We start from the raw sequence: 26626 nt of genomic DNA, 5'->3' as shown, positions 1-26626 counted from the left end.
ACTAAGGGGAGAGATGTTTATTTGGTACAAAATTTATATTTTGTGTAGTATATTACCTAGTTTAACCTGTATTGTCGATTTAGTCAAACACCTTAAGTACATGGAATCTTGAATAGGGTGTGAGATTTTGTTGGTTTGTCTAGGTTACTGTGATGTCCCAACATATCTCAGAGTAATTTGGGCAGTGAATAAAGAAGTATTTGCAAGGTCCGCTTGGCGGACTGGGGAGGAAGGAGGAAACATTCAGTTTCCCCATTTGGAGAATTTCTGATACTCTTGCAAGCAATGGGTGCAACCAAATCAATGGGCCAAGCCCTCAATCTTGGGGTTCATCCCATGAAACTTATTCCTACAAGGATAGGCTAAGCCTACTTAAATTTAAGCCTAAGAGTCACCCCCAGAGAACCTCTTGTATTTGCTCAGATGTGGTCTCTCTCTTTAAGCCAACTCAGCAGGTGCACTCATTGCCTTCCCTTCTACATGGGACATGACTCCCAGGGGTGTAAATCTCCCTGGCAACATGGGACAGAAATTCCAGGATGAGCTGGGACCTGTCACCCAGGGATTTAGAAAGACTTCTTGAGCAAAAGGGGAAAGAGAAATGAGACAAAATAAAGTTTCAGTGGCTGAGAGATTTCAAACAGAGTTGAGAGGTTACCCTAGAGTTTATTCTTACGCATTATATAGATATCCCTTTTAGTTTATGGTGTGTTAGAGTGGATGGAGGAAAGTACCTGAAACTGTTGAGCTGTGTTCCAGTAGCCTTGATTCTTGAAGATGATTGTATATAGATATAACTTTTACAATATGACTGTATGATTGTGAAAACTTTGTGTCTGATGCTCCTTTTATCCAGGGTATGGACAGATGAGTAAAAAAATATGGATGAAAAAATAAATAATAGGGGGGACAAAGGGTAAATCGGGTAGATGGAAATACTAGTGGTCAATGAAGGGGAGGGGTGTGGTTTTTCCTTTTTTCTTTTTATTTCTTTTTCTGGAGTGATGTAAATGTTCTAAGAAATTTTCATGGTGATGAATACATGTAAATGTTCTAAGAAATTATCATGGTGATGAATACATGACTATGTGATGATATTGTGAACCATTGATTGTATACCATGTATGGAATGTATGTGTGGAAATATTTCTCAACAAAAATATCTTCAAAAAACCATGTCTAGCTAATTAACATTCATTTTTGAGAAAGAGAGTATAATAGCTATTATCTCAAGGAAAAAAATTTTCTGTTAATGTTTTAGAACAAAAACCTGGGTATTTCTGAGACTAACCAAAAATCAGAAGAGATAAAAGAAAAAAGGAGAAGTATACTGAAAACAATAAAAAATGTCTATTTGGTTTATGTGCTGTGGAAGTCTCCCCAACCCCAGACACACTGATTTTTTTTTTTTTTCTTGTGGTTTCTCAAGAAATGGTGGCAGGAAGCTAGCTGGACTATTTCTTAAAAGATTGAGTCCATTCCTTAGCTCCTTCATTTGGGGAAGTAATGCTGACTAATGTGCTACTGAAGTTTGGTACATTTCCAAGGATATGAAAAATGTGTTAACAATTACTGTCATGCTTTTGGAAATAATATTTCTAAAGTAAGTAAGGAATTTATACATAGGTGTGAGTGTGTGTGTATGTTGTGTGTGTAACTATATAATGCACAGATTCTATTTTTGGGGGTTTTGAATATTCTATATCCAATTTAGAAAATTTTGTAAGTGCAAGGGTATTTGTATTTCAAATATTCCTTTCTTGGAGCCTAATATTTTCTGCTTTACTCCAAAGGAAAGTTATAACAGAGGTTCTCAAGATCTTAGTCATTCCCAAAACAACTCTCATGCCCTAACTATTTTTAATTTCTTGCAGGAGCAAATAGAAGTGAAGATAAGATAAAGAATTCTTGAGTAAAAGCAAGTCCATTCCAATGTGAAAGCAAACATTAAAAGCCTCCAAACAACAGTTCATTTATTTTTAGTTAGATTCTTTAGGATGCAGCATTCTGCAAGATCACCTTTCTCCAAGAACCGAGAAGCCCTGTCCCTAGAGGACAGCCATGTAAACACCCTCGCCGAAGACTGGCCTGGGGGCTGATGGCCCGACATTGTGCCAGCAGGACCCTGCCCTCTGCAGTGTCAGCCACTGCCTTGGACACCTTGCATGGACTCACTGCATCTCCTCCATGTTCCTACAGGGAAGCAAAGCTAGAATTGAGGTCACAGTTGTGGGTGAAGCATGATTCACTTCAACCTCACTTGCCGGAATGGAGGATAATATTTGCAATTTTTGAGAAATAAAAGAAAAACGAGAGTGAGCCCCAGGTGTTGGAGACATAAGAAATAAGGATGTTCTCACATCTACATATGGCGCTAGATGAATTAATCAATGGACAGGAGTGTTAAGTTTCTAGGTCTAGTCAGACGTCACTAATTTAGGCTGGGGAAGGGTATGCAAACATGATGACAACTCAGAGTAGTAAATTTCTTCAAAAGGACTAAAAATAGAATGCAGTTGCTCAAACTAACTGTGAGGAAAACTTTCCAAAAGAAGTTTCTTGCCTGGTCCCCTTTAATTTTTAGGGATTTGATTTTTAATTATTAGCATTTGTTGCGCATACATAAAAATGGAGAAAAGTCATTTCACTGTGACCCCTGAAGGCATGTGTATCTAGCTAGGTTTAAGCCATCAGTGCATGCCCCAGACCAAAATCAGGAAATAGATAAATTGGGGCCTAATTATTCACATATTGACAGTGCTTCTCTCTCTCTCTCTCTCTCTCTCTCTCCATGTGTTTCTCTCTCTCTCACACACACAATTGCTAACTTAAAAAATAATTTAAGAAAACTGGGGTTGTGGTGACTTGGAGCTGCATGTACCCAAGAAAAACATATTCTTAAACTGAATCCATTCCTGTGGGTGTGAACCCATTGTAAGTAGGACATTTTGATGAGGTTTCTTCAGTTAAGGTGTGGCCTAACCTCAATCAGGATGGGTCTTAATCCTGTTACTGAAGTCCTTTATAAGCAGGATGAAATTGAGACAGAAAGTGACAGCCATGGGAAGTAAGAAGCTGTGGGTCAGAAGACCCCAGAAGAGAAGGGAGAGGCCAGGAGGCTGCCACGTGCCCGGCCATGTGACAGAGGAGCCCGGGACCCAAGATCACCGGCAGCCAGCCCTTAACAAAAGACTTCAGGAAGAAGGCATCATCTTGGTGACGTCTTGATTTGGACTTTTTCCTAACTTCAAAACTGTGAGCAAATAAAGTCCCATTGTTTAAGCTAACCCATTGCATTGTATTTGCTTGAGCAGCCTAGGAAACTAAAACAATGATCTACACATTTCTTTCAGAAGTCAGAGTTGCAAAACTAGAAGAGAAGATTAGAACTTGGGAGCAAACTAAAGAATTGCTAAAAAACCTGACTTTGGCCAAGTTGCTTAATCTTTCCAATACTCAGTTTCTTTATCTGTACAATGGGTATTATGATGAGAGAATCTAACTCTTAGCGATGTCGTAGCATTTCTGAGATAATCTAAAACATGTTAAGCATTTTCATGAGTGCCTGGCACATGGTAAGAGCTCAATAAACATCAGTTATTAATTGGTAATCTAAAACTCTTATTAAAAGTAAAAATATAAAACAAATCAGACTTAGAGAGATTGACTTATTCACGGTCATGAAGCTCCTTAAAGCTGAGCTGAAACTAGAACCAACTTCTCCTGCCCAGCCCAGTTCTCTTGCCCTATGCTTTAGTGTTCACTCATCTGGCAAATGCTTTTTAGACACAGATGGTGCAAGTAAGAATCATCATAGGTGGAGTTCCAATATAATCCCCTGAGTCCATGGTCCCAGGGAGGATTTTCCCAAATACTCTGTGCAGGGTGCTATTTCTGGCATAAATGTCCATACCTGGAAAAGCAGGGGTAGAAGCAACAGCAGCTGCTGCAGCTGGAGTCTCTGCTCCCTCAACGGGGATGCCCAGGGCCTGCAGGGTGTACTCGGCTGCATATGTCTTTGCTTCATCCATATAGGCACTTAGCTTGGGAGGCGTGAAAGCATGGCTGGAAAGCACAGTCAGTCAGGATAGGCATTTTAAACTTGTGCCACTGAGTCAGGTGAAAACCTAAGGCACTTTTAACTTTTAAAAAGATTGGCTGGGACGTGTTCCATCCCCCATCCCATAACATGTGGAAGTTAGAAAGGGCATAGCCCAAATACCCTTAGAGAGTGGAAGAGGGATCAAAGGAGAGGGTGGAGTTGTTCAGAGAAGGTAGCGTTTAACGAATGAGTATGATTGCTGTATCATTATATTGATATTTCTTTTAGTCTCCAACATTTTAGAGAAGTTAGAAGTAAAAACCTAAAACTGTGGAATTGTAACCCATACTGAACTCTGAAATCTGTTTTACAACTAATTGCTGCAATGTGCTTTGAAATTTGTTTTTTTGTGTGTGTGTAAATGTTATTTTTCACACACACACACACACACACACACAAATTCTATTGCAATGATAAGCACAGCTATATGATGATATTATGAACCACAGGTTGTATACTTTGGAAGATTACATAGTATGTGAAAATAAAATAAAAATGTATCAATTAAATTGCATTAAAATAAAAAAAGATGGATGGTAGAATTTTGGGGGGGGGATATTTCATTCTCTTTGCCATTAAGGCTTCTAAATATACATACATGTAGGTATATTTGTCAGTTGCTTTAGAGCATCCACAATGGATGACATTCCTGAGACATACTAGTAACTCATTTCATGGCTTTTTTTAAGGTACGGGTGAAACACAGTAGTTCCAGAAATATGCAGCAATGCAGCCTCAAGGTGAAATTCAGAAGATGATATCCACTAACAGAGATGTCATACTTTTTGGCCCAAAATTTTAAATGATGGGACATGGTTTTATTACCTATAAAGATAGTGATTTCATATGATTCAAATGTGCAGAGAAAAGAATGGGCTATCATTTTCATTTATTTTATGTTTTACTTTCTTTGCAGTTTTCCGTTGAATGCTTATACCTTCTACACAGTCTTCATGGACTGTATGGAATTTTGAGGGCTTTAGAGGCCAACCTCATAGCCGGCACACACATTCCAAATACACATCTCAACATTTGAATTTAAATTAGAAAAACAATCTAGGTAATAGACTTGAGTATTTATCCTGTGTAAATAAGTGACCAAAATAAACTTTATTTTACAAACAACTCATTCTAAAATCTAAATGATGAAGGGCTTGGAGAAGTCACTCACATGGCAGGGTTCTGGCTGACCAGGGCAGGGATGGTTATTTTATATAAGAATAATTGTCTTTGGTCTTGTCCAATGGCGGAGTGCAGCTGGTACACTGGCTGTCCCCAGTTATTTTTCTGACAAATTTCTTCTAGTATCTACAGGAGAAAAAAAACAGTGATTTTCCCCTCAAATATCACATTTGCACTATTCCTCCAGTTTTCAGTTTTTTAAACTCTAATCTTCAGAGTTTAAGCTCACATAAGGAAGATATAGAATGCCACATAGCTTAAGGACTTGTACAATTTAAGGTGAACTCAACTTGAACTCCATTTAAAATGTTATAACTAGTAATTCATAAAAATCACTTTCACACCATTTATCCTAATATGTTATTAGTTTAGCCCGTTAACTGTAACTTTCTATCAAGAGCTTAATTTTATGATTTCTGCTTGACACATTTATTCCAATTTTAAGTAAACTGATGTTCCAGTATATGTTGTTGGTTTTCTCAGTATTACCCATAATTCCTTCTGTTTTATAGTTGTTCAGAAAAGATAACTAGGAATATATTCTTACTTCATATTATTTGCTCATAGGGTTTAAACCTTGCATTTTTGTAAGAGCTGAAAATTTTAATAAATTAATATTTATTGATGGGTTAATATTTATTGATGAGCATTAATAGCTGGGTATTGACAATTGCAACACCATTGGCAAGATACCAATATCATTATTTGATTGTCTATGTTCACAATTAGCAGAATTGTCTCATCTTCCTGCATGTCCTTTGTCCTCTGTCATTACTCCAAATGAAATATTTTCTACCTGCTCATATTTTCTTCACCCCGAAGCCATTTTTGGTAGTACAAAAGCCCTGATCCTTCCATTAGTCAGCACAGTCAGTAAACTGGGCAAAACAGGGCATAAGTCTGAGAAAATAACTCTGTAGGCCAGAAAAATGCCCCAGGATGTGTATATTAGAGCTTCTTATCTCATTTGTTCTAACTTTAATTCAGGTGCAATAGCATGGCATTTTCTAGGTTATTGAATTTGTGGATTGCTCCTATCTTCCCTATTAAGTTTTCTCTTTAATGCACTTAGTTTTGTAGTATCTCTTGACATCTTCAAAGGATCCTCTGAGGCTCTTGGGAAATAGTAGATTAGTTTTTTTAGCTGGCAAATAGTCTTCTTGTCTGCTTATGCCCACTGTGCGAACATGTGCTGAAGGGGTGCCTACTCCAGCTTCTGACTTTGGAAGGTGGTACTCATCCCTCTGTTAGGAGTTTATAACTGCTATGGAATTATTAAAGCCCCATCTCCTGGTTGGAGGTGGCATGGTTATCAATTTCAAGCCAGAGTTGTAGAAATTCAGAGACAAATGTGTTAAAAGACTCCCAGTGCTGATAGAGCTGTTTACATAATATGTGACCAATTTTTAACCTAGGTTGATATAAAAAGCAGAGATTTTGACTCATGTTATAGTAGTTCTCAGAACTATAACACAGTTACAATTATTTTTTAAGTTTTCTTTAAAGATTTCTGGGTATCCTTGTACTTTTATTGGGTCCTTTTTTTTTTTTTTTTTTTGGTTTTAACCCAAGAGGGATTGGATGGCTAGTTTTTGTGTTCCTCAGCAAAGCTTCATCCTTGCTCTTAGCAGATTGCAGTATAATTATCTGTTTATGTGTCAGTATGCCCCATTGAATAGCCATATGATTTTCTTTTTTTATGGCAAAGATTGTGTTCTATTTTCTTTTATATCTCCAGCACTTAATATAATCCTTGGTGCATAAGAGATGCTAATAAATGTTGATCAAACAATCAAATGTTTACTAAGTCTACTGCTCTCATAGGTGTTCTTTTGGTTTTGTTTTTTAATTACCTGGATGGGGTTAGCAGAAACCTTAGTACACAGATAAACTAATCTGTGGGTGTGAAAAATCCATTCTATTAAAAAATCCCCAACATTCTACTTTAGAAATAAATGATTTTATGATTGTACTCATAAATACCACTTCTATAGATATGATGCTCATACCTTTGTGGTGAGGGTAGGGAAGTTTTCCTCAGGATACACAAATTGTAACTCTGAAAACTGGATATTAGTCATTCAGCCAAAGTGTATTTCAGAGAGGTTGGTCTATACTGCATAACCGCAGGAAATAGTCTCAGGGTTAACATAGATCCCATTTCGTTTTATTTATTTATTTTTGGGGGGCATGGTCTGGAAATCGAACCTGGGTCTCCCACATGGAATGCGAGCCAGCCGTGCAACATTTGTTTTGTTTTATTTTTAACCTTTCTATTCAGTTCCCATACTGGACTAACTTTTATAACTTTTAGCTTTCCAATAATATAATGTAGAACCATGGAAACAGAAGTGTGAACTGAAAACAACAGAAATTCACCATTATGCCAACACTCAAATATAACCATTGTAGAAGATGAAAACTGATACGACTCATGGTCTCTCATAGTGAAAGATTCACCTAGAACACAGAGGGGTTTCTCTTAAAAGAAAGCACAGTGTTTCTATAACAAGGTGTCCCAAATGGTCCATTCAGATTCTCTCATGAATACCCATCATTTGCCAACCAACCTACTTACCCACCACTCTCGCTCACACACAATAGGCATTTATTCCTTTTTTATTTAAGTATTAGTTGCCAATTCTTAATAACTCTCATGTTCTGTGCATTTCAGTGGATGATTATTTAAGTTTTCAAACTTGAAAAAGTCTGTAATGGCACAGTGGCACCATTGATGCCCAGAATTCCCTCAAACTACTTTACATTGATTGGCTAGTTTATCTATGGAAAGGAGAAACAACAATAGTCCAAGTGGGGTTCAAGTCAAGTCATTTGATGAAAGGTGACTGAGAACCACTGACCCACATTTAAAGGAGTTGTCTCTGGAATAACATTACTCACCTGAGGAGCGAGTTTAATTTCTTGGGGCTTTAAAGTGACAGGATTCATTGGGGTGAGCTCCATCCCAGGCAAAAGGTCATAAAGTTTGTCTTCTCTCTTGTCCCCTTTGACCTGGTATCCACGACCCAGGCCTGTGTAGGCCAAATAGCCACGGCCGCCCAGTCCTCTTATTCCCGCAGCCCCTACAGGTACATTCATGTAAATTTCTAGGAACGTAAGAATGATTAAACTGAATCAAACCACCAGAAAATCACCCTGAATCTTACTGTAATGGAAAAGTTAGCCCCAGTCACATTGATTATTGCCTGGAAGATGTGTAGAAAGCTCTTGAGTCTAACATCATGTCACTCAACATAATGCAGGGTTTACAATAAGTGTCTTTCTTTTAAATCTCCCTGTGGAAGAAAGCAATACCATCGAAACTACTGATAAATACATAAGCAACTTGAGCATGCTGGTACAGAGAAAAAATTTTCTAATTTTGGTCTTCAGCCAGGCTTTTGTTGATATTTTTCTACGGTGCCAATATAAGTCAATATTGGGAAGGCATCTATTAAAACATCCCAATGTAATATGACCAAATATATTGAAATGAGTCTTAAATAGACTGTCACTGATCAGCAAATAAATGAATTCCAGTTTCCCCAATAATCCCACCCCAGTGATCTATTGGAAAACCCACATTAGGAAAACATTAAGTTCACCACCCTCTCTCCTATGTTCTGTCAATGTGAGGCTTAAATTTCCATTGAGTTTCATGCACAGATTCCTTTTGATTTTTGTTTTGCCATATTGCTATTTTGATTTCTTATTAGTGTCATAAAGAAATAAGACAAATTAAATTGATTACTCCCATCCATGAAGTTCATTCATCGATTTCTTTCTTGTTATAAGATGGATATATTTTTTTCCCTTGGAGTGAAGTTTGTCTTTTTTTCTTACATTACAACTGGTTGACAACTTATATTTAAGGTGTGGATTCTTAATGATATGATTTTTAGATTACAAACGCATAATGTTTTAATTATATAATTTGTCATCGTATAGACAGGTATTCTGAAGGAAATGCTAATGATTTCTTTTGCATGTACAGTTTTAGTGGGAGCAATTGAATATGGAATTTTTAAGGCTGATGAAGAGTGGAGATCTAAAAATGGTCAGTTCAGTTCTCCTGAAAGATAGTAAAACAGTAAGGCAAGTGTTACCACATTAATATTGAGGTGCTCCTTCTCTTCTAAGTCAAATTGACGTATATATTTAAATATGTGCCTTCTGTGTTGAATTGCCCAGGTTGGTGTCATATTTGGAAGACAGACTGGGTACTTGGTATTAGCCTCAGCTCAATACAACCACCCTGAAGGAGTCTATAAGGCAGAGACAAACTAGTTTCTTAGATATTTAAAAAGCTGTCCTTATCTTCTATATTGCTTGAACTAACAACTCTGAAAACTGCTTAAACACTTAGAATCCTTACAGGATTCAACTATAAAATATTTACTGTCTGACAGTCAGATGGACTCTTCCTCTCCACTTTGGAATTTACTTTTTAGTTGCCCATATCCTGGAGAAATAAGTTTATTTCCTTAGTGTTGCTTCTTATGAAGGCGTAACACATATTTTTTTTTTTAAGGAGACAGTTGAGAGTATCTCATATAGCTATTAGAATATATTTATGATAATTTGTGGCTTATGCATGAAGCTGATGCTACTTGGTTATCTTCTAGTATGCACACATCTTGAAATGTTTTTGCTATTTGAGGTAAACGGTTTCCAGTTATGTAACAAGTCATGTGGGACTGCAAGATAACTGTCTTGTGATAATGGAGAAGCTAATGATTGTGGAACTGAATATTAGTTTGTGCACATTTTATGGCCCCACATAAAGGTCAGATTTGTACTTTAGGCTCATCTGAATGATGACTGACAGGTTTTTTCAATAACCAGTTGTAATGTGAAAAAATTCTTTATGCAATGAAAACTATTGGTATAATATTTGATTTTTTTGTTTTTAAAAATTTTTTTAAATATAATTTGATTTTTAATAAACTGTTTTCCAGCTCTTTTCTCTCCCAGTGGGCCCATCCAATTTGTCTAAGACCATTGCAAATTAAATCATCTGAAATCCTGGGGTTACTCTAAGGTAAGAGCTGACTGGTGTTACCTCTAACAGAAGGTGGTCGGATAATGGCCCTGTTCCCAAGGTGTCCTTTGGTGGCTGGGAAATGAAGACTGGGAATCGCTGCATAGGTCTGGGGGGCATAGAAGATGGGAGCTCCAAGATAGGTTGTAGTGGGATCGTAAACATGGCCCAAAGAGTAGGTATACTCTCCTTGCAGCATGGAGCCCCGTCCACCTGTGCCTCGGGTATACCTAACATAACTGTCCTTGTCCACTGGCTTGGCTAAGGTCACTTCAACGGGGGAACCGTCCAGCACCTGTTACAAAGAGCAAGGAAAAAAAACAATCTGAGAAGCTATGAAGACAACCTAGTGTGACTGAGCTCTAGTAACATGTTTAAATGCTAGACCATTTGCTGCCATGCTTACTGCCATGTTTAATCGTATGCAGCTTGTATTTTTATGGGTTTGTGCGCCAGTTGATTTTCCATGATTGCTTTTGCTGAGAAAGTGTATAAGCTATCGACAGGTTTGATAATGACATATTGGCCACTGTGCATTGACCTATTAGTTATAAATTATCATCTGGGTATAGTCACTGAGACGGAGAATTGAGTAACATTTATATTATATATGTTTTCGAATATGATATTTATATAATTATATAATCCTAAGAAATGTTGGGTTCATTATGGGTGGAATGTGCCTAGCACAGTACAATGCGTGTGAAAGGAAATCAGTAAAGAGATCTCATCAATCATTAACACCTTGGCAGCACAGCTAGGCTTTTCCAGATGACAGCCGGCAAGAATTATGCTCCTGAGAGGAGCGATGCAACCGCTTATATAGCACAGCCACTTGTATAGTACATTTTCACTGGGGTAGAAGGCTTCAGTGGGGCCCTACTTAAGGAAGGTAAATCTAGGAGCATCGTTCCTCACAGGTGCTTCCTTAAGAAACAAACTTTTGATTTGGAGCATTCTCTGTTGAGCTGTTGGGAACTAACAAATGTGGATGTCAGGAGCTATACTGAGCTTTCTCAAATCACGCACTGCCTAAAAACAGTCCTCAAGAATTACTGAAGTAGTTCTTGCCCACAGACGCTATCGATATTGCAAGCAGCTCCAGATGTTGAAGAGAATACATGTAGTTGTATATATGCACCTCATTTCCTGCATTGTCTGCATGCAGAAAAGACAAAGGTACTCTCAATGAATATTTGATAGATGTATTGCTAATGGAAGGGGCAAGGTGTTAAAAACTAAAAAAGCACCTGTGTCTTCTTTTAAATAAGAATGAGGTGGACTTCTACATAAAGAAAAAATGATACGTAATGATTGTGCCAAAATTCCCTTTTATGACTGTGTACCCTTATTCTCTGATTTCACCAACAATGCAGCGGTTCCTGATCATTGAAATTTGCCAGACAAATTGTGCTGCGTGTCATTCCTTATCATTTTGGTCAGCCTTAGGGGCAGTTTGTCCCCAGTTTCACATATCTACTCTATTTTTTAGTAGCAGGATACAGTGCCAAGTATGTTAAATGGAATACGTTGAGATATAATCAGAAGGCAGGTGATATTCAACTATCTTATATCCATGTTGATGTGATTAAAAGAAATAGATTTGGAGTATTAAAGGAAGGGGGTGCCTTTGAATGTACGGTTCTGGATTATGGTTGGATTTGGCCAATGGAGATAACCCAGTAGGAGGTTGGAGAGAAGGAGAATAGTGAGTACAGGACATTTATTCTCCAGGTTTTCTCTTGGCTGGGTCCCCTTGGATTGGCTGTGTCCTTGGGTCAAAGGTCACTACTTCTCTCAAAAAGACCTACTCTACCCAAGTCTCTCCTCTTCTAGGATTCCCATTACTTCTCCAGTCTCTCTCCCCTTGACTCCAGGAGTGGTGGTAAAAACTTCACTCTGCAAGCCCCAGGTTCCTGCACTACCTCTTATGATCCTCCTACCTGCCCCCCACACCTTTGTCATTAGTTCCTTTGCCATATTTTCTACTGGGACTCTGACCTATGCAGGACCCAATGGGTAAAACAGCCATGTGCACATTTTGTTTTAACCATATTGATCTACTTTTGCTGTTCTTCCATCATGTCTCTTTCCAAATTCTGTGCCCCTGTTTAGGACAGTCTCTCCTTTCCCATATTTTCCCTATTGGATTACTACCCGGTTTTCATAACTTCCCCTTGATATTATCTTTTCATATCCACAAGGGTTTCCTGATTCTTTATGACCCACTTCTCCTTCCTTTGAGCCATCTCACCACTTTTTATCTTTCTTTCAAGGCACATACCTGACTGTACTACAAGGTGATACTCTCTTTGTAGTAATGATAGATAATTGAAAGTGGGAGAAACATGTTGGAAATCAGGAAATTGAGGGGCAGCAACTTGTCCAAGATAAGACAAAATGAGAGGTAGAGTTGGACATATAAGATGCTTCATTGTATTTTTATCACTTCTCTTTTGTGCTGCTTAAATGGACTCAGGTGGCCATGTTAGAGGTGGAGAACAGCTTTGGGAGCTAGATGTGCAAAACTGTACTTTTGAATAAAATTCCACACCAAACTTCGATGGAATCTCTACAGATTTTTTCTTTGTCTTTAGTAAGTGAATAATTGAAAGATTTACATAATTACCTTCCCATTTAAAGCTTTCATAGCCTCAACAGCATCTTCTCGGTTACTAAAGTGCACGAAGGCATAGTCTCGGATTTTCTTCACTCTCTCCACAGCACCTGTAAACAGAGTGAGTGCAGCCCATTGGCAAACCTGAGATAGCACAGAAAATGATATATTAAGTGCTTAGCTTCCAAGAGTATTTGACTGGCTTTTTAGGGAGGCCCAATATTTAGGTAAGGATCTCATGAAGACTATTTCACGTGTCCAGGTTTTAAAATTCTACACATTCCACAGATTTGGTTTGTACTTTTTAATGATACCTATATCCTTCCTTATTATAATTAGTTATGGTCTTGCATTTTCCACTTCTTAGATTATCACACTTGAAGGGCAAAGATGACATCTTACTTTGCATCTTATATAATATAAAAGCACCATACACATGGGAAAATATTTGTTGAATAGAGTTGTACTCAATTACTGGTCATCCTATAAACATATATTTAGAGAATTACCTTTTCAAACTTTGCTTTTCTTCTTCCAGAAATACCTGATCTATTCTTTTTTCGATAACAGCATTTTAGAATTAGGAGGGACTTAGTAATGATTTACTTTATTTTTTCTTTAATTAAATGTACCTATTTTTAAATTTAAAGATTAGAAATTAAGGTTCTGACAAGGTAAGTGAAATTTGTGCAAATTGTCTTTTTTAATATACTGTTGATTAAAAAAAAGTTTCTCGGGCAGGCCACGGTGGCTCAGCAGGCAAGAATGCTTGCCTGCCATGCTAGAGGACCCGGGTTCGATTCCCGGTGCCTGCCCATGTAAAAAAAAAAACAACAGAAATTAAAAAAAAAAGTTTCTGAAAGAACATCTGAGAACCAAGATGGTTCCTTACCAAGCTGTTCTTGATACCTAAAGATTGGAAACAATGTAAATATCCACTAATTCTGCTCTGAGGAATGTCTTTTGCAGAAACATTCATATATGTGCTTCAGGAACATGTAAGGACACCAATTGCACTAATTTTATAATAGCAAAAATGAAACAACCTAAATTCTGTTTTCAGGGGAATGATTAAATGCATTACAAGTAACACCGAAGAATCCTTAAAGAGAATAAAATAGACCTATTTGTACATACACAGGAATATCTAAAACATAACATTAAATTTAGAAGTTATAAAACAGTAAGTTTTATATTATAGCATTGATCTTTAAAAAATACCAAACCCATATAGATGTGCATATAAATACATTTCTATGTATTTATACACAGAAAGAAAACTGGAAATACAGTGATGAATATGTTAGTAGAGGTTACTTCAGGAGTGGGAAGAAAGAGTTGGGCAGTAAGAAGGGGACTTTTATGTTTAATTTATAGATTTAAGGATTTTACGAATAGTTTGCAATGATCATATTATTTATGTAATTGAATAACAGTAACAAAATTTCCCATTTTAACCATTTCTAAGTGTATAATTAAGTGGTGGTAATTACATTCACAATGTTGTGCTACCATCACCAACACCTATTACGAAAACTTTTTCATCACACAGATGAAACAGAAACCCACCTATTAAGCAGCAACTCCCAACTTCCCATTCCCCCCAATTTACATTCTGTCTCTATTAATTTGCTTACTTTAGACATCTCCTATAAGTTGAATCATACAATATCTGTCCTTTTGTGTCTTGCTTATTTCACTCAAGGTTTCAAGGCTCATTCATGTTGTAGCACATATGAATTCTAACTTATTCTTATGTAGAGAAACTGTCACACATGGTGATGGTACATGTAAAAAAAAGTCATACCAAGATGGTTGAACTTTATATTTTATATTTAATTGTCAAGATGTTTTAAAATACATTGTTACTTTCTCAATTTTAAAAATAGGGCTTTTACCTAGAGTGAAGGTAAGATGGAAAACTTGTTTAACCACTATCGGTTTAGCGGGCCTATTATCATCTTTTAGCCTATTAAACGGCTCAGATGGATATACCTTAAAAGGCCAGGTTTTCTTCTCCTGTCATTAGTTCCCAAAGATAACAAGGTGAGAAGCTATTCCAGCGAGGATATAAAGAGGAGAAAAGTTCCCTCTTTTCTTCCTCTTCCTTCTCAAAGTTCAGTTATCCTCTAGATTCAAGATCATAAAGGCAACTAGAGTTTCTGCTCTACCATATGGTTCAATGGCTATGAATTATCTTCCTTTGCAAAGTAATGTAAAGATTACTTAAAAAACATTCTGAAACTTGTCTTTTCTCTCCTCAGCATTCAACTGTTGACAATAGGTCAGCTAGGTTGAGAAAATAAATGAAGGTATCTGAGGCCACAAAGCATAGAACATGTAATTAACTGAACTTCCAATATGGCTCTTTATTTCCTTCCATGTCAGGAGGGGTGATTGTTAAGACTCCATCCCCCAGCTAGTCTTGGCAGTAGAGAAGTAGGAGGTCTGCCAGTAAAGACCTTAGCCTTTCCAGTCTCCACTCCTTTCCTTCTTCAGTGCCATCTTGCATCTAGACTACTGGACTGTTAGCTCCTTTAGAACATGGTCTGCTTCAAAGGCACCTGGCATTTTACTTACTTCCAGCTCAGTACCTTGTACACAGGGGACCCTCCGTAATTATACATGGAATGAGGAAATATCAGTCAGTTCATACTGCAACCTCTATCATCTACATTAGTTAGGTGGCATTTCATGGGTTTAGATGTTGCATTTTTGAGTGATAATGACCAGGCTACATATCTGCTTTCTGAAAACTTATGTGAAAATTAGTTTCATAAAACAGTCAAATTTGAAAGGGCCAGTCTGTAGCATAAAATCTGGCCTTTTTTACAATAGTGTTCACAATGACTTATCTTAATATGTTTCTTTCTTTAATGCATAGCATAAGAGTTCATTTATGATCATTGTTTGGCAGAGGATAAGGCCACAGAAACTGAAAGTTAAACTGTCAGGGCTCATTATCAGTAGGTGATCCATCAGTAACGACAATAAAGAGTCTCTGAAATCATAGTATAGGATTTTATTGGAAAATAATATTCTGTTCATTATCAACATGTCAACGCATCAGTTACCTGAAGAGAAACACATCTGCTTGTCAAAGGTCCACCAGTTCTCACAGTGTGAGCCCTGACCAGCAGCTTCACCTGGGAACTTTAATAGACTTGCAAATACTTATGTCCCACCCCAGACCTACTGAATCAGAGGGTCTGGCATTGGGGCAAGCCCTCCAGGTGATTCTGGTGCTGCTAAACTGTTGCAGGGAAATCAGATTTTGTAGAAAGCCTATAAACAGAACTTTAGCAGATACCCTTAGGCTACATTGGGAAAGGAATACACATTTTCAGGCCCTAGTTTCCATTCCATCATTTGTTTCTTTGAGTGGTACTGTAATATTTTTATGTTATTCAGTCCTAAAACTTTTGTATGGGTGAATATTTGCTGAGAATATTCACATTTCTTATAAGGATCTAAACTTTAAATAGAATTTAAAAATATTTATTCCCTGTTTCTCTCTGCAAGTATTTCTAGATAAGTAGAGACTTGATAGCATATATCCTTTCCATTGGAAATGAAAACATTTTGGTTCGACTTTTCCTTCCTACTACAGCAAATACAGAAGACACCTGCTAGACGTTCTCCTTCCACAATTCACAATCTTTAATAGAGTGAGATAAAGAATAAGCAGCATATCAGTATAGAGCCCTGAAGGTGTGTCACCAGCCCTGGATGTGCCCTGGAACAGGTGGGCACACTTCAAACCCAAGGGAAAAATGTTGGGAGAGACAGAAAGATAGACAGGGAGAGGAGAGAAGGAGAAGAGTGAGAAAATACAGATATGGCATTTGTTGCTTGTTAATTTCATTATAATCGACAGTGCCCAGGAACTTGTCTCTCTTCAATATGCAGACTTGGAAAGCTAATAGCCTTTCGGTAGTTCTCCCTACTGTTTTAACTGGATAAAAATAAGAAGTGTTAGTCATTCTGGGAAGGCAGAAAGTCAAAGCGGCATAGTAAGGGATAGTGGAACATTATTTAAACACATATAAGACTCCTATGTCTACAACTGCACCAACTTTAGGATCTCAGCTTAAAAGTCATTTCAAAATATGAGTCTTCTCTAAAGCCCCGGGGCAGGATGCCATCACTGCTTTTCTTCTGGAGCATCCTAAACTCCTTGTGCATACAAATCATGCTCCTTAGTTCCTCCATGCCTGGCATATAGAAGGTTCTGCAGAAATGGCAGTTGAATGAATAAATGAGTGAATGGAATAAGGATGGGACATGGGATCATTGAGGTGGTTAAGTAGAAGTTCTTAACCAGTCATGGATTAAATGCCAAATCTGCTACTTGCTGGCTGTTCAAACCCAGGCAAGCAACTTAAACTGGTATGGGTTCTGGTTTTCTTATGGAAGTAACAAAGTCACCTTAAAAAAAGTCATAGTCTTGTTGTGTTGAATAAGTGACAGATGCTGTGAAAGTACCCATCCCAAGGCCTGGCACTTAATGAGACATCAATCATTTGTGGTTTCTATATTAGTCACAGATTCCCAGCTATTGGTATGGAGTCACACCATTATATTAAAATGCCAAGGAAGAGAGGAAAAAGGCAAATCCTTGGTGAATCTTAAAAAAGGGAGAGATGACCCTTTTACTAATTGCCTTCAGTGGCAATCATCAACTTATCATTTTGTTTACCTGAAATAGCACCAAGAATTGGAAACAGGCAATATATGTGACGAGTAGTCTCAGGCAGTTTTAATATGCTGACACTGTGGCCCATGTTTATCAACAACTTGGAGAGCTATTGCTTGGAGCCTGAGAAATTCTCAGGTATGGAAGGATGATGTTATTAATCTACATTAATTCCACAAGATGGTTTGCCAAAAAAGGGGATCCATGGCCCAAGGTTTGGAAAAGGCCCAATATTGCCTTTTTGGAGATTTCCAAGGTGCATTAAAAGGCTAAGAACTCTGATGAGTCCCACAATAAAGAAATCTGTTTAATTTTGCTGAATGGTGGTTATAAACTTATTTGAGACTATCACTTTTGTAAATAACATCTAACAAGTTGAGGGATCAATGTTCTGCAGAAAAGACTTTTGGGAAATGCACATTCGGAACTTTTTTCTTGAAATGTTTTACCTGTCTCAGTATGGTAGTTACCATATAGAAAAAAAGGGGTAGGAAGTTAGTTTGTAGCCTGTAATTGATATTAAAAAGTATCAAGATAAGTAGCGACTAATTACCCCCCTCTACCTTGGTCTCATCCTTATCCTTCTTCACTCAAATGAATTTCTTAGAATCAATTGTTGTAACTGCTGAAAACAGTGGTTTTACTTGTAATTGTAATTGTTATTTTAGTTTATTTCCATTCCTTTACTTGTTACTGTGGTTGTTATCCTATGCTAATTGAGCAATTTATGAAATTGCTGTAACCAAATGCTTATCCTTTTTACAACTTACAGCCCATTTGTTCCTTCCCCCACTAGTTTTTATCAGTTTTCAAGGGCTGTGCTTGTATTTTCCCTATTAACTGTAACTGAAACATAAATAACTTCCCTATCTTTAGACTTCCCTAGGCTCTTTAGACTTGGGGAGACAGATCTGAGTTTTTCTTTCTTTTTTCTGTCTCTTTATCTGACTGCCATGTAATAAAACTCTCTCTCTTTTTTTAGTCCTGGTGTCACAGCCTTGATTTATGTGCACATCAGGCTGTGAGACATTACTCTGTAACACTGTTACCCCCTTACCTATGTACCTCAAGTCACAACTATATTCCTTTGGGCCAATGGTTCTTTACTGGGGACAGTTAATCCCCCAGGTTACATCTGACAATGACTGAGAACAGTTTTGATTGTTACAACTTGGTGAGTCCTACTGGCTTCTAGTAGGTAGAGGCCAGGGATACTGTTAAACAGTCTGCAATGCAAACAGTCTGCAATGCACAGAACAGTCCCCCACAGCCAAGAATTATTTGACTCCTGTGCTGGTTTGAAAGTGCTATGTACACCAGAGAAGCCATGTGTTCTTCTTCCTAGTCTCGTCTTGTGGGGAAGACCTATTGTTGGGTGGGTTCTTCTTGATTAAGTTGTTTCCAATGGAGATGTGAACCACCAATTGTAGGGGGGACCCTTTGATTAAATAGTTTCCATGGAGATATGTCTTTACCCATTCAAGGTGGGTCTTAATGTGCTTACTGTGGGCCTTTAAAAGGGAACTATTTTAGAAAAAACTTGAGAGCCAACCCAGGGATGTTTAGAGATGCAGAAGGAAAATGCCCCTGGGGAAGTTGTTTGAAACCAGAAGCCAAAGGACCAGAAGAAGCCAGTTGTATGCCTTCCCAGGTTGGCCTTTCTTGATTCAGGTTATCTTTTCCTGGATGCCTTCGTTTAGACGTTTTTATGGCTTTAGAACTTAGAACTGTAATTTAATGAATTCCCTTCATAAAAGCCAACCCATTTCTGGTATATTGCATTTCTGTTAACATTAACAAATTAAAACAGCCGCTAATGTCAATAATGTTGAGTTGAGATCCCCTGAATTCTACCTATACTTATGGTCATGTATTCATTAATTCAATAACTATTTATTGAGTATCAGCTATGCCTCAGGCACAGAGACAGGGACTGAGGAGACATTGGAAGCAAAAAAGTCCTCACAGAACTTACAGTTTAGAGAAGGAGATATTAATTTACTCACTAATGACCCAGATGAATGTAAAATTATGATAAATAGAACATAAAATTATAAAAAATAAATGTTGTAGGACTACATATCCCTATTTTCTAATCCAAAAACAGGTATAATTTGAATAATTTACATATAATTATAAGGATAATATATATAAAAGCTATCTTAATTACATTATAGGAATTCATGTCAAGAGTCTGTAAAGTATCTTTTGAAAAAGTAATATTATATGATATGTCCTACCTGGTTTAATACTGTTGAATTCCTTCTCAATCATCTCCTCAGAGGTAGACAGCATAAGATTTCTTACGTATAGGATCTTCACTGAAGACATTGTGTCTTCATCAACTTCTACTTCCGGCTCTGCCCAGTCCACTGCAATAGGATGTCCCCATAGCTGAATTCTTCCTGTTGAAAATGATCACAAGTATGCATAAAGAAATCAGGACAACACTATGAACTTAGTTCATACTATGATCTTTTCAACTGAACCAATCTTTGAGGTCTTGACTGAGCAAGAAGATCAATATTAAAGGAGGTGATTATTGATCTTAAGAGATTCTGAATAAATACGAGTAGCTTAGAAGGGAGTTCTATGTGACTAGTGGCTTATTATAACCATTAAGTATAAAGGGAACCAGGATATGGTTTGTAATGGAACTGAAATGAGGAAGCAGTGGGCATGTATGGGTTTTGGGACAGCTCTCACAAGCTGATGACAGTGGTTTAAAGCAAGATGGCAGAAGAGGAAAAAAAAAAATAATGGATTTCGGCTTCAGACACAGAGTCTGACTTTATGAAACATCAAAAGGTCACAAAAAGTATGGAATCTGTGTTGTTACATCGGTCAGGTACACACCACTGAGCTGTCAAAAAAATGTTGCTTAGGTAAGGTAAACAGGGCTTAGGTAGTCATGATTGTTCTCTGTCCCTCGCACCTGGGAAGGGCTCAGCAAACTGTGTTCCCTTCTCACTCTCTTTTGAAAAAGGGTAACTTGGGAATCTGGAAAAAAATATCTAAATTAAGAAGACAGATGAAGAACAATGGAAGAGTCTATAATGAGAGCTCTTCTTAAAAAGATAGTTGTTATCTGTGACAAAAAATGTCCTTTTGAATTCCCATAACTACAATATATTGAGTGTCTTGCACTGTACTATGCATTTCCCAATTTACAGAAGTACAAATGCCCCCAATTTTACACGAAGGAAATAATAAGCTTTAGAGAGGATCATTTGCCCAGACCTGTTTCACTTCATAATCTCTCCCCTTTGCTTTCTGTGACTCAGTCCCTGTACTCCTACACAGTGCTTACTCATGATGCTATGATGAGAGGTGGGTGATGGTCCACTCAATTTCTCAATTTGATTGGAAATCTAGTTGTTTTTTATTACTCATATGGGAACAAGCTATATCCTGGAATCAATAAAGAGCTTAAGTGAACAAAATCATCAATTCTCTGTATTGGTAAGGTTGTAGTTACTTAATTGTCACATATGGAAGGCAATTATTTTCAATCAAAATTAGTCTTTTGACTCCTTGAAAAGCAGTCAATAAAAGCATTTCTGGCATTGGTGTTCCAAAATCCAAATGAAGGGGTGCAAGGGTAATTCAGTGGTAGAATTCTTGCCTGCCATTCAGGAGACCTGGGTTCAATTCCTGGCCCATGCACTTGCCCAAAACAGATAAACAAAAATTCAACAAATGGTCCTGCAATAACAGCATACTCACATGGAAAAAGAATGAAATGTGACCCTGCCATACAGCATACAAAATCAAAGCAGAAACAAATGAAGAATAAACAGAGCCTAATGAGTTATCAGCTGATCCTAAAGAGACCAGACCCAGCTACCCCAGCCAGTGGTTAACTTGTTCTTTATTGATTTTCCAGGGGCTAGTTTTCTCCTTTGCTCTCTTCTCTCCCATTCTTTTCTTCTTCCATTTACTTCCCTTTCCTTCCAGTGCTTTATATTGATAAGGTGGTTTGGAGTTGTATGTACCCCATGAAAACATGTTCTTAAACTTAAGGCAGTCCTGTAGGTAGGATTTTTTGATGAGGTTACTTCAGTTAAGGAATAGGCACTCCAGTCAGGATGAGTCTTAATCCTATTACTGCAGTCCTTCATAAGCAGAATGAAATTCAGACAGAGGGGAGAAAGCGAGAGGGAATACCCAGAAGCTGAACATCAATGGAACCAGAAGAGAAAGAAGAGGCCGTGGGAGGCTGCCATGTATATTGCCATATGACAGAGGAGCCCGGGGCCAAGGATCACTGGCAGCCCATCCTGGAACCCCAGTTTTCAGGAAGACAATGTTGGGTTGGTAACACCTTGATTTGGATCTTCTCTTAGCTTTGAAACCATGAAGAAATAAATTCCCATTGTTTAAGTTGACCCATTGCATGGTAAATTGTCTTTGCTGTTTGCCTTTTATCCCTAGATAGCTAAGGCTTCCAGGTAACCTGGCTCCCTATAGTCCAGTGGTTCTCAGTCTTGGCTTTACACTCTAATCACCTGGTAGAGCTTTGAAAAAGCCTGAAATCTGGGTTCCACACAATGGCCTACTGGAGCAAGCTCTTACAGGCTTACAAGAATAGATGGCTAAATGTTCAGAATTTTGCGAACCAGTTGACATCATGTTGGTAGCTTGCAATCAGCCAAAGTGTGAATATTTATACCACGGAAAGCAGCAAATGCTACAAATCAGGGCTTTTGATGTCTCCAGAGATCCAGCTACTAAAGATTTACCAACTCACCACTACCCCCACTCCCTGCTCCCTCTTACCTCCATTCTGGGATATGTGGTCAGGACCTCAGGATTTTAAAAAGTTCCTTAGTTAATTCTAACATACAGCCAAGCTTGAGAACCACTGCTCTAGCCCACTGACTTTTGCCTTCCCAGTCTGGGTCTACGGTAAGCCATCCACGGGCCTGAAGAGCTGTAGAAGGCTAGGGAGGAGATAAAAAGTGAGAAGCAGTAGATGAAGCAGTGATTTCCACAGACATCGTCCCTATGAAGTCCTGTGGTGAAAGTCAATGTTTCAGAGTGATTTGAGAACATTGGCTTTGAAGTCAAATATGTTCAAATATTGGATCAGTTATCCTGGTGAGGAAGCAGCCTTTCTAAACATCAATTTCCTCATCTTTAAAATTGAGATAACATTAAAGAAAAAATATATCTCTGAATATGATTAAAGGGAGCAAATTTTTGGTTGTATGTATGGTAACAGAAGAAACATTTTTTGAAGTATATGGAATTATACAACATAGTGAACCCTAAGTTAAACCATGGACTTTAATTAATAGTACAATTATTAAATGTGCTATCAGCAGTTGTTACAAATGTTCCATACCAGTGTAAAATGTTGGTGGTGTGGTATATGGGAAACCTTTATTCTATGCATGATTGTTCTGTAAACTTCTCTAATAAGAAAGTATATATATGTAAAATTGGAATAATAATATTTACATATTGGGTTGTTGAAAAGACAAAAGGAGAAGATACATTTTAAGGACTTAGTTTACCACTTTAAATGATTGATTCAATAATTCACTGTGTTTTTGACATTTTTGTTACTTTCTTATATATCTAGTTTTCTTAGAACATGTGCTCTTTGAACACAATGGTTAGGAATTATGCTTTTTTAGATTCCCCATGTCCAGGTGTTCATCTTCCATGCAGGTAATGCCCATTGTCATGAGTTGATAGATTTAGCCTCACAAAATTGGATCACAAAATTTGGTTGCTCAATAGAATCATCTGGAAAACTAAAAACATCCGTGGCCTGACTCACTACCCTAGAGAAGTACATTCAGTTGTTCAGAGGTTGGGCCCTGGTAATGTTTGAAAATCTCCCAGGAAACTCTAATATGTAGCTCAGCATGGACACCATCAATTTAGATTATGGGTTCTCAAACTTGTGGTCTCCAGAGCAACAGCAGAAGTTCCTGTCAAGTCCTGTTGCAGCGATTTTTTTTCCCAGGGCAACCTTAGAATACTTTGATAGCCTCTGAGTTGGATGGCAACTTTTGTTCCATGCACAAGTCAACCAAGATGCCAAAAGAGAGCTGCCACTATTCAGTGGAAGTCAGTTGCCAGAGAGCAATTATATTACTGTAAATTACTCTAGACAACAGTTTTCTGTCTTTGTCCAAGTCTGAATCAATTAAGAAGGAAAAGCTTCTTGTGGTTCTTGCTTATCATGATTCTTAAAAGTTTCTTCATTCTGTAAAACTAGGCTCTCCAGTGGGTTGACAATGAGAAAAATCCTTTGTTGTTGATTCTATAAGGAAGTAATAGGTAGAGTGGTTCAAATGGGTAATAGAGTATATGCTCAGGTCTCATTAGAAATGAAACTGTTTTCTCTGACTCATTCACCGTGTGCCTCAGCTGGCTAGTTTGCCGATGGGGCAGTCTGAGTGAAACCCACTTCAGTGAAACACAACTCACTCAAAGGGCTATGGGTAAGGGGAGTGTCCTCAGATCATGATGCAGATGGATAGAAGATGAGGAGAGTGAGGTAGCCTTTTTATTTCTAGATCCTGGATGGGAAACACAAAGGGAAAAGTCAGGGCCTTAAGTGAAAGCATGAGGAATACTTGAGAATTTCTGACACTCAAATACTCAGCCCTCCCGACCTCATCAGCTGACAGCTTGACTCAGTAAAGACAGAAGTTCTCTGTGTGGCCCAGTATGCTATGTTCTTTGAAGAGATGGAGAAACTTACAAGAGATTTAGACTCTAGAAAATACGATCATACATATCTGTTTTTGTTTTTCTTTGTGGGGGTGCATGGTCCGGGAATCGAACCCGGGTCTCCCGCATGGAAGGAGAGCGTTCTACCACTGAAGCCTCCGTGCACCCCATACATTTTTGTTTTTATAGATAATGAATGGTGCCTAAGTCAAGGGAGAAAAGCGAGCAATGTGGACTGGCCTATGAGTCTCAAGAAGGTCTTGTCTGGGCTGGGGCTTTGAAGGCCAAGAGTGAGCAGAGAGAAGGGGCAGGTCATTGTAGTATGGGATGCAGTATTGTAAATAAAAGGCACAAAGAAGAGCATGATGGTAACTAGCACACTGGGGAGCCTGGTCTGATGGAAAGGAAGCATTTTGTTAGGGAATAGAAGGTAGCAAATAAGGCTGCAAAAGATTGGGACCAGAAATGTTGGCAATAGACTCAGAGGTGCAGCCTTTATCACAGGTGCAGCAAGGAGCTAGTGAGTATTTTTGAACATGTTTTTGAACTCTCAAGGCTAGTGCATTCAGGCTATTAACATCAGTCTATCAATACATAGACACAGCATTTCTACTATTAGCAAGAGCTTTTTTGAAAGACGACATGATATTCTGGAAACATTATGTCCAGGGTGGACCAGGCAGAGGGTGGGGGTGCATGAAAGACAGAGTAGAATTGGGAGAAGCATTAGGAGACTTTGAAAAAATGATCTAAAGCTGAGAATATGTGTTTATAGATGACAGTTGTGGCCCAAGAACAAGATGAACCCAGGAACTTTTCCATGGCTGAATTGTTGGCATTGAAGGAGATGCAAGAGTTGAAGAGGATAGCAAAATGTTAAATCTGGGTAACCAAGAGACTAGGCATCCCACAAGGGGTTTTAGTGACTCTGTGGACCTGTGGGTCAGAGGACTTAACCACTGAGCAGTGAAGAATGAAGAAGCAATGAATGAAAGCATCAACGTAATAAATGTCCACCTTTTTGATTGATTTAGCATTTTTTTTTTGTTATCACATTTTTCCCTTTAAACTGAAATTAAAAAAGCTTTCCTCCAATTTTGAAAGTTTTTAGAGTTAGGGCTGAGCCCACTTCTGCCTGTTTGCTTTGTTTTAAAGAACAGGTATAAGGCCACAAAAATCTTGCTGTTTTTGTTGTTTCTTTGTATTGAATTCTGGTAGCACTCCCATAATGTCCATGAGAAGAGATGGTTCCAATGCTCCCAGGCTATCATTTTTGAAATCCTCCTATTTTAATATTAACTCATTTGAGTTTAGTTTTTGTAAGTTTAGTGAACATTTTAGAATGAGCTGAGGACTTCAAAACAACATTTCCCAAGTTGATCTGACTGAATGATCTGACACTGGTTAAGGGAGTATCTTCCTGGAGACTTTCAAACTCAGGAATTGATGGGTTATTGCCCCAATGGGATCTACCCTGTGGATGTAGCACCTAACACAGGTGCTTTTCTAAGAACAGGTCTTATTTCCATGTCCCAAATTAGACAGAAACGATTAAACAGTAGGGAGTCATAATAACAGGACATCGTTTAATTGTCATCAGGACAATGTGTCACTTGCAGCCTTATTATTTCTATGCTGCAATAGACAAAGCGCCCTATTTCAAATAAGCCTGACAATAAAGTCTATATACAAAAATAACTGTGACTGATACATTTAATTTTAAGAGGAGTCTTAAATCCTTTTAAATTGATATATTTAATTTAAATTGATTTATTTTAGGAGACGCTATTGTGAGATGGATAAGAAGAATGAAGGGTTTAAAATACAACATAATCAAAGGTATGTAGAAGAAAAGAGAAAGAAAAACAAGTGTTCGTTTTCTTTGCTAAGGAGTATACCTGCCTGAGGGCGGCAGGATGGATGGAGCAGAGAGGACGAAGTGGAGAGGCACGCTGGAGAGAGAAGTGGGGTTTGCAGACCTGGGAGCAGCTTCCTGCGAGCCATCGCTGCTGCTCTGTGACTCTCGTACTCCACGAAAGCAAAGCCCCGGTTTTTGGTTTTATCTGCAGCACTTGGGTAGACGATGACATTGACGACCCCTTCGGTGACCTTTTTCATCTCCAATAAGATTTCTTCTCTCTTTTTGGTTTTTGGGATCCCTCCAACAAACAATCGGCAGTTGTCCACACTGGCACAGACTCCCAAGAGACGCCCATTTCTGCAAGAAGAACAGGTATTTCGATTGGTGAGATACTTGGGTGGTTGAGATTTACAACCAAGGTTGAAAATGGATAGCCC

At 38.1% G+C, this 26626-nt stretch overlaps 1 protein-coding gene across 4 annotated transcripts in view; it reads right to left on the bottom strand.

Annotated features, from left to right (window-relative positions):
- The window catches only part of A1CF (APOBEC1 complementation factor), a 76502-nt gene that overhangs the window by 7225 nt on the left and 42651 nt on the right, over positions 1 to 26626 (bottom strand). For 3 of the 4 annotated variants that reach the window (XM_077125299.1, XM_077125301.1, XM_077125302.1), the window contains 7 exons: positions 26308 to 26546; positions 19879 to 20043; positions 12955 to 13052; positions 10347 to 10620; positions 8186 to 8391; positions 5274 to 5410; positions 3914 to 4065 (listed from right to left, as the gene is read on the bottom strand). In XM_077125299.1, coding sequence (XP_076981414.1) covers positions 3914 to 4065; positions 5274 to 5410; positions 8186 to 8391; positions 10347 to 10620; positions 12955 to 13052; positions 19879 to 20043; positions 26308 to 26546 — 1271 coding nt within the window. The remainder of the gene's footprint in view (positions 1 to 3913; positions 4066 to 5273; positions 5411 to 8185; positions 8392 to 10346; positions 10621 to 12954; positions 13053 to 19878; positions 20044 to 26307; positions 26547 to 26626) is intronic. The other variant, XM_077125300.1, reaches the window with a different exon arrangement.

Source organism: Tamandua tetradactyla, chromosome 13 (genome assembly GCF_023851605.1).
Source record: "Tamandua tetradactyla isolate mTamTet1 chromosome 13, mTamTet1.pri, whole genome shotgun sequence".
NCBI classification, from domain to species: domain Eukaryota; kingdom Metazoa; phylum Chordata; class Mammalia; order Pilosa; family Myrmecophagidae; genus Tamandua; species Tamandua tetradactyla.
Note: the sequence above shows the minus strand (reverse complement) of the source record. Positions and strands in the feature narration are given on the sequence as shown.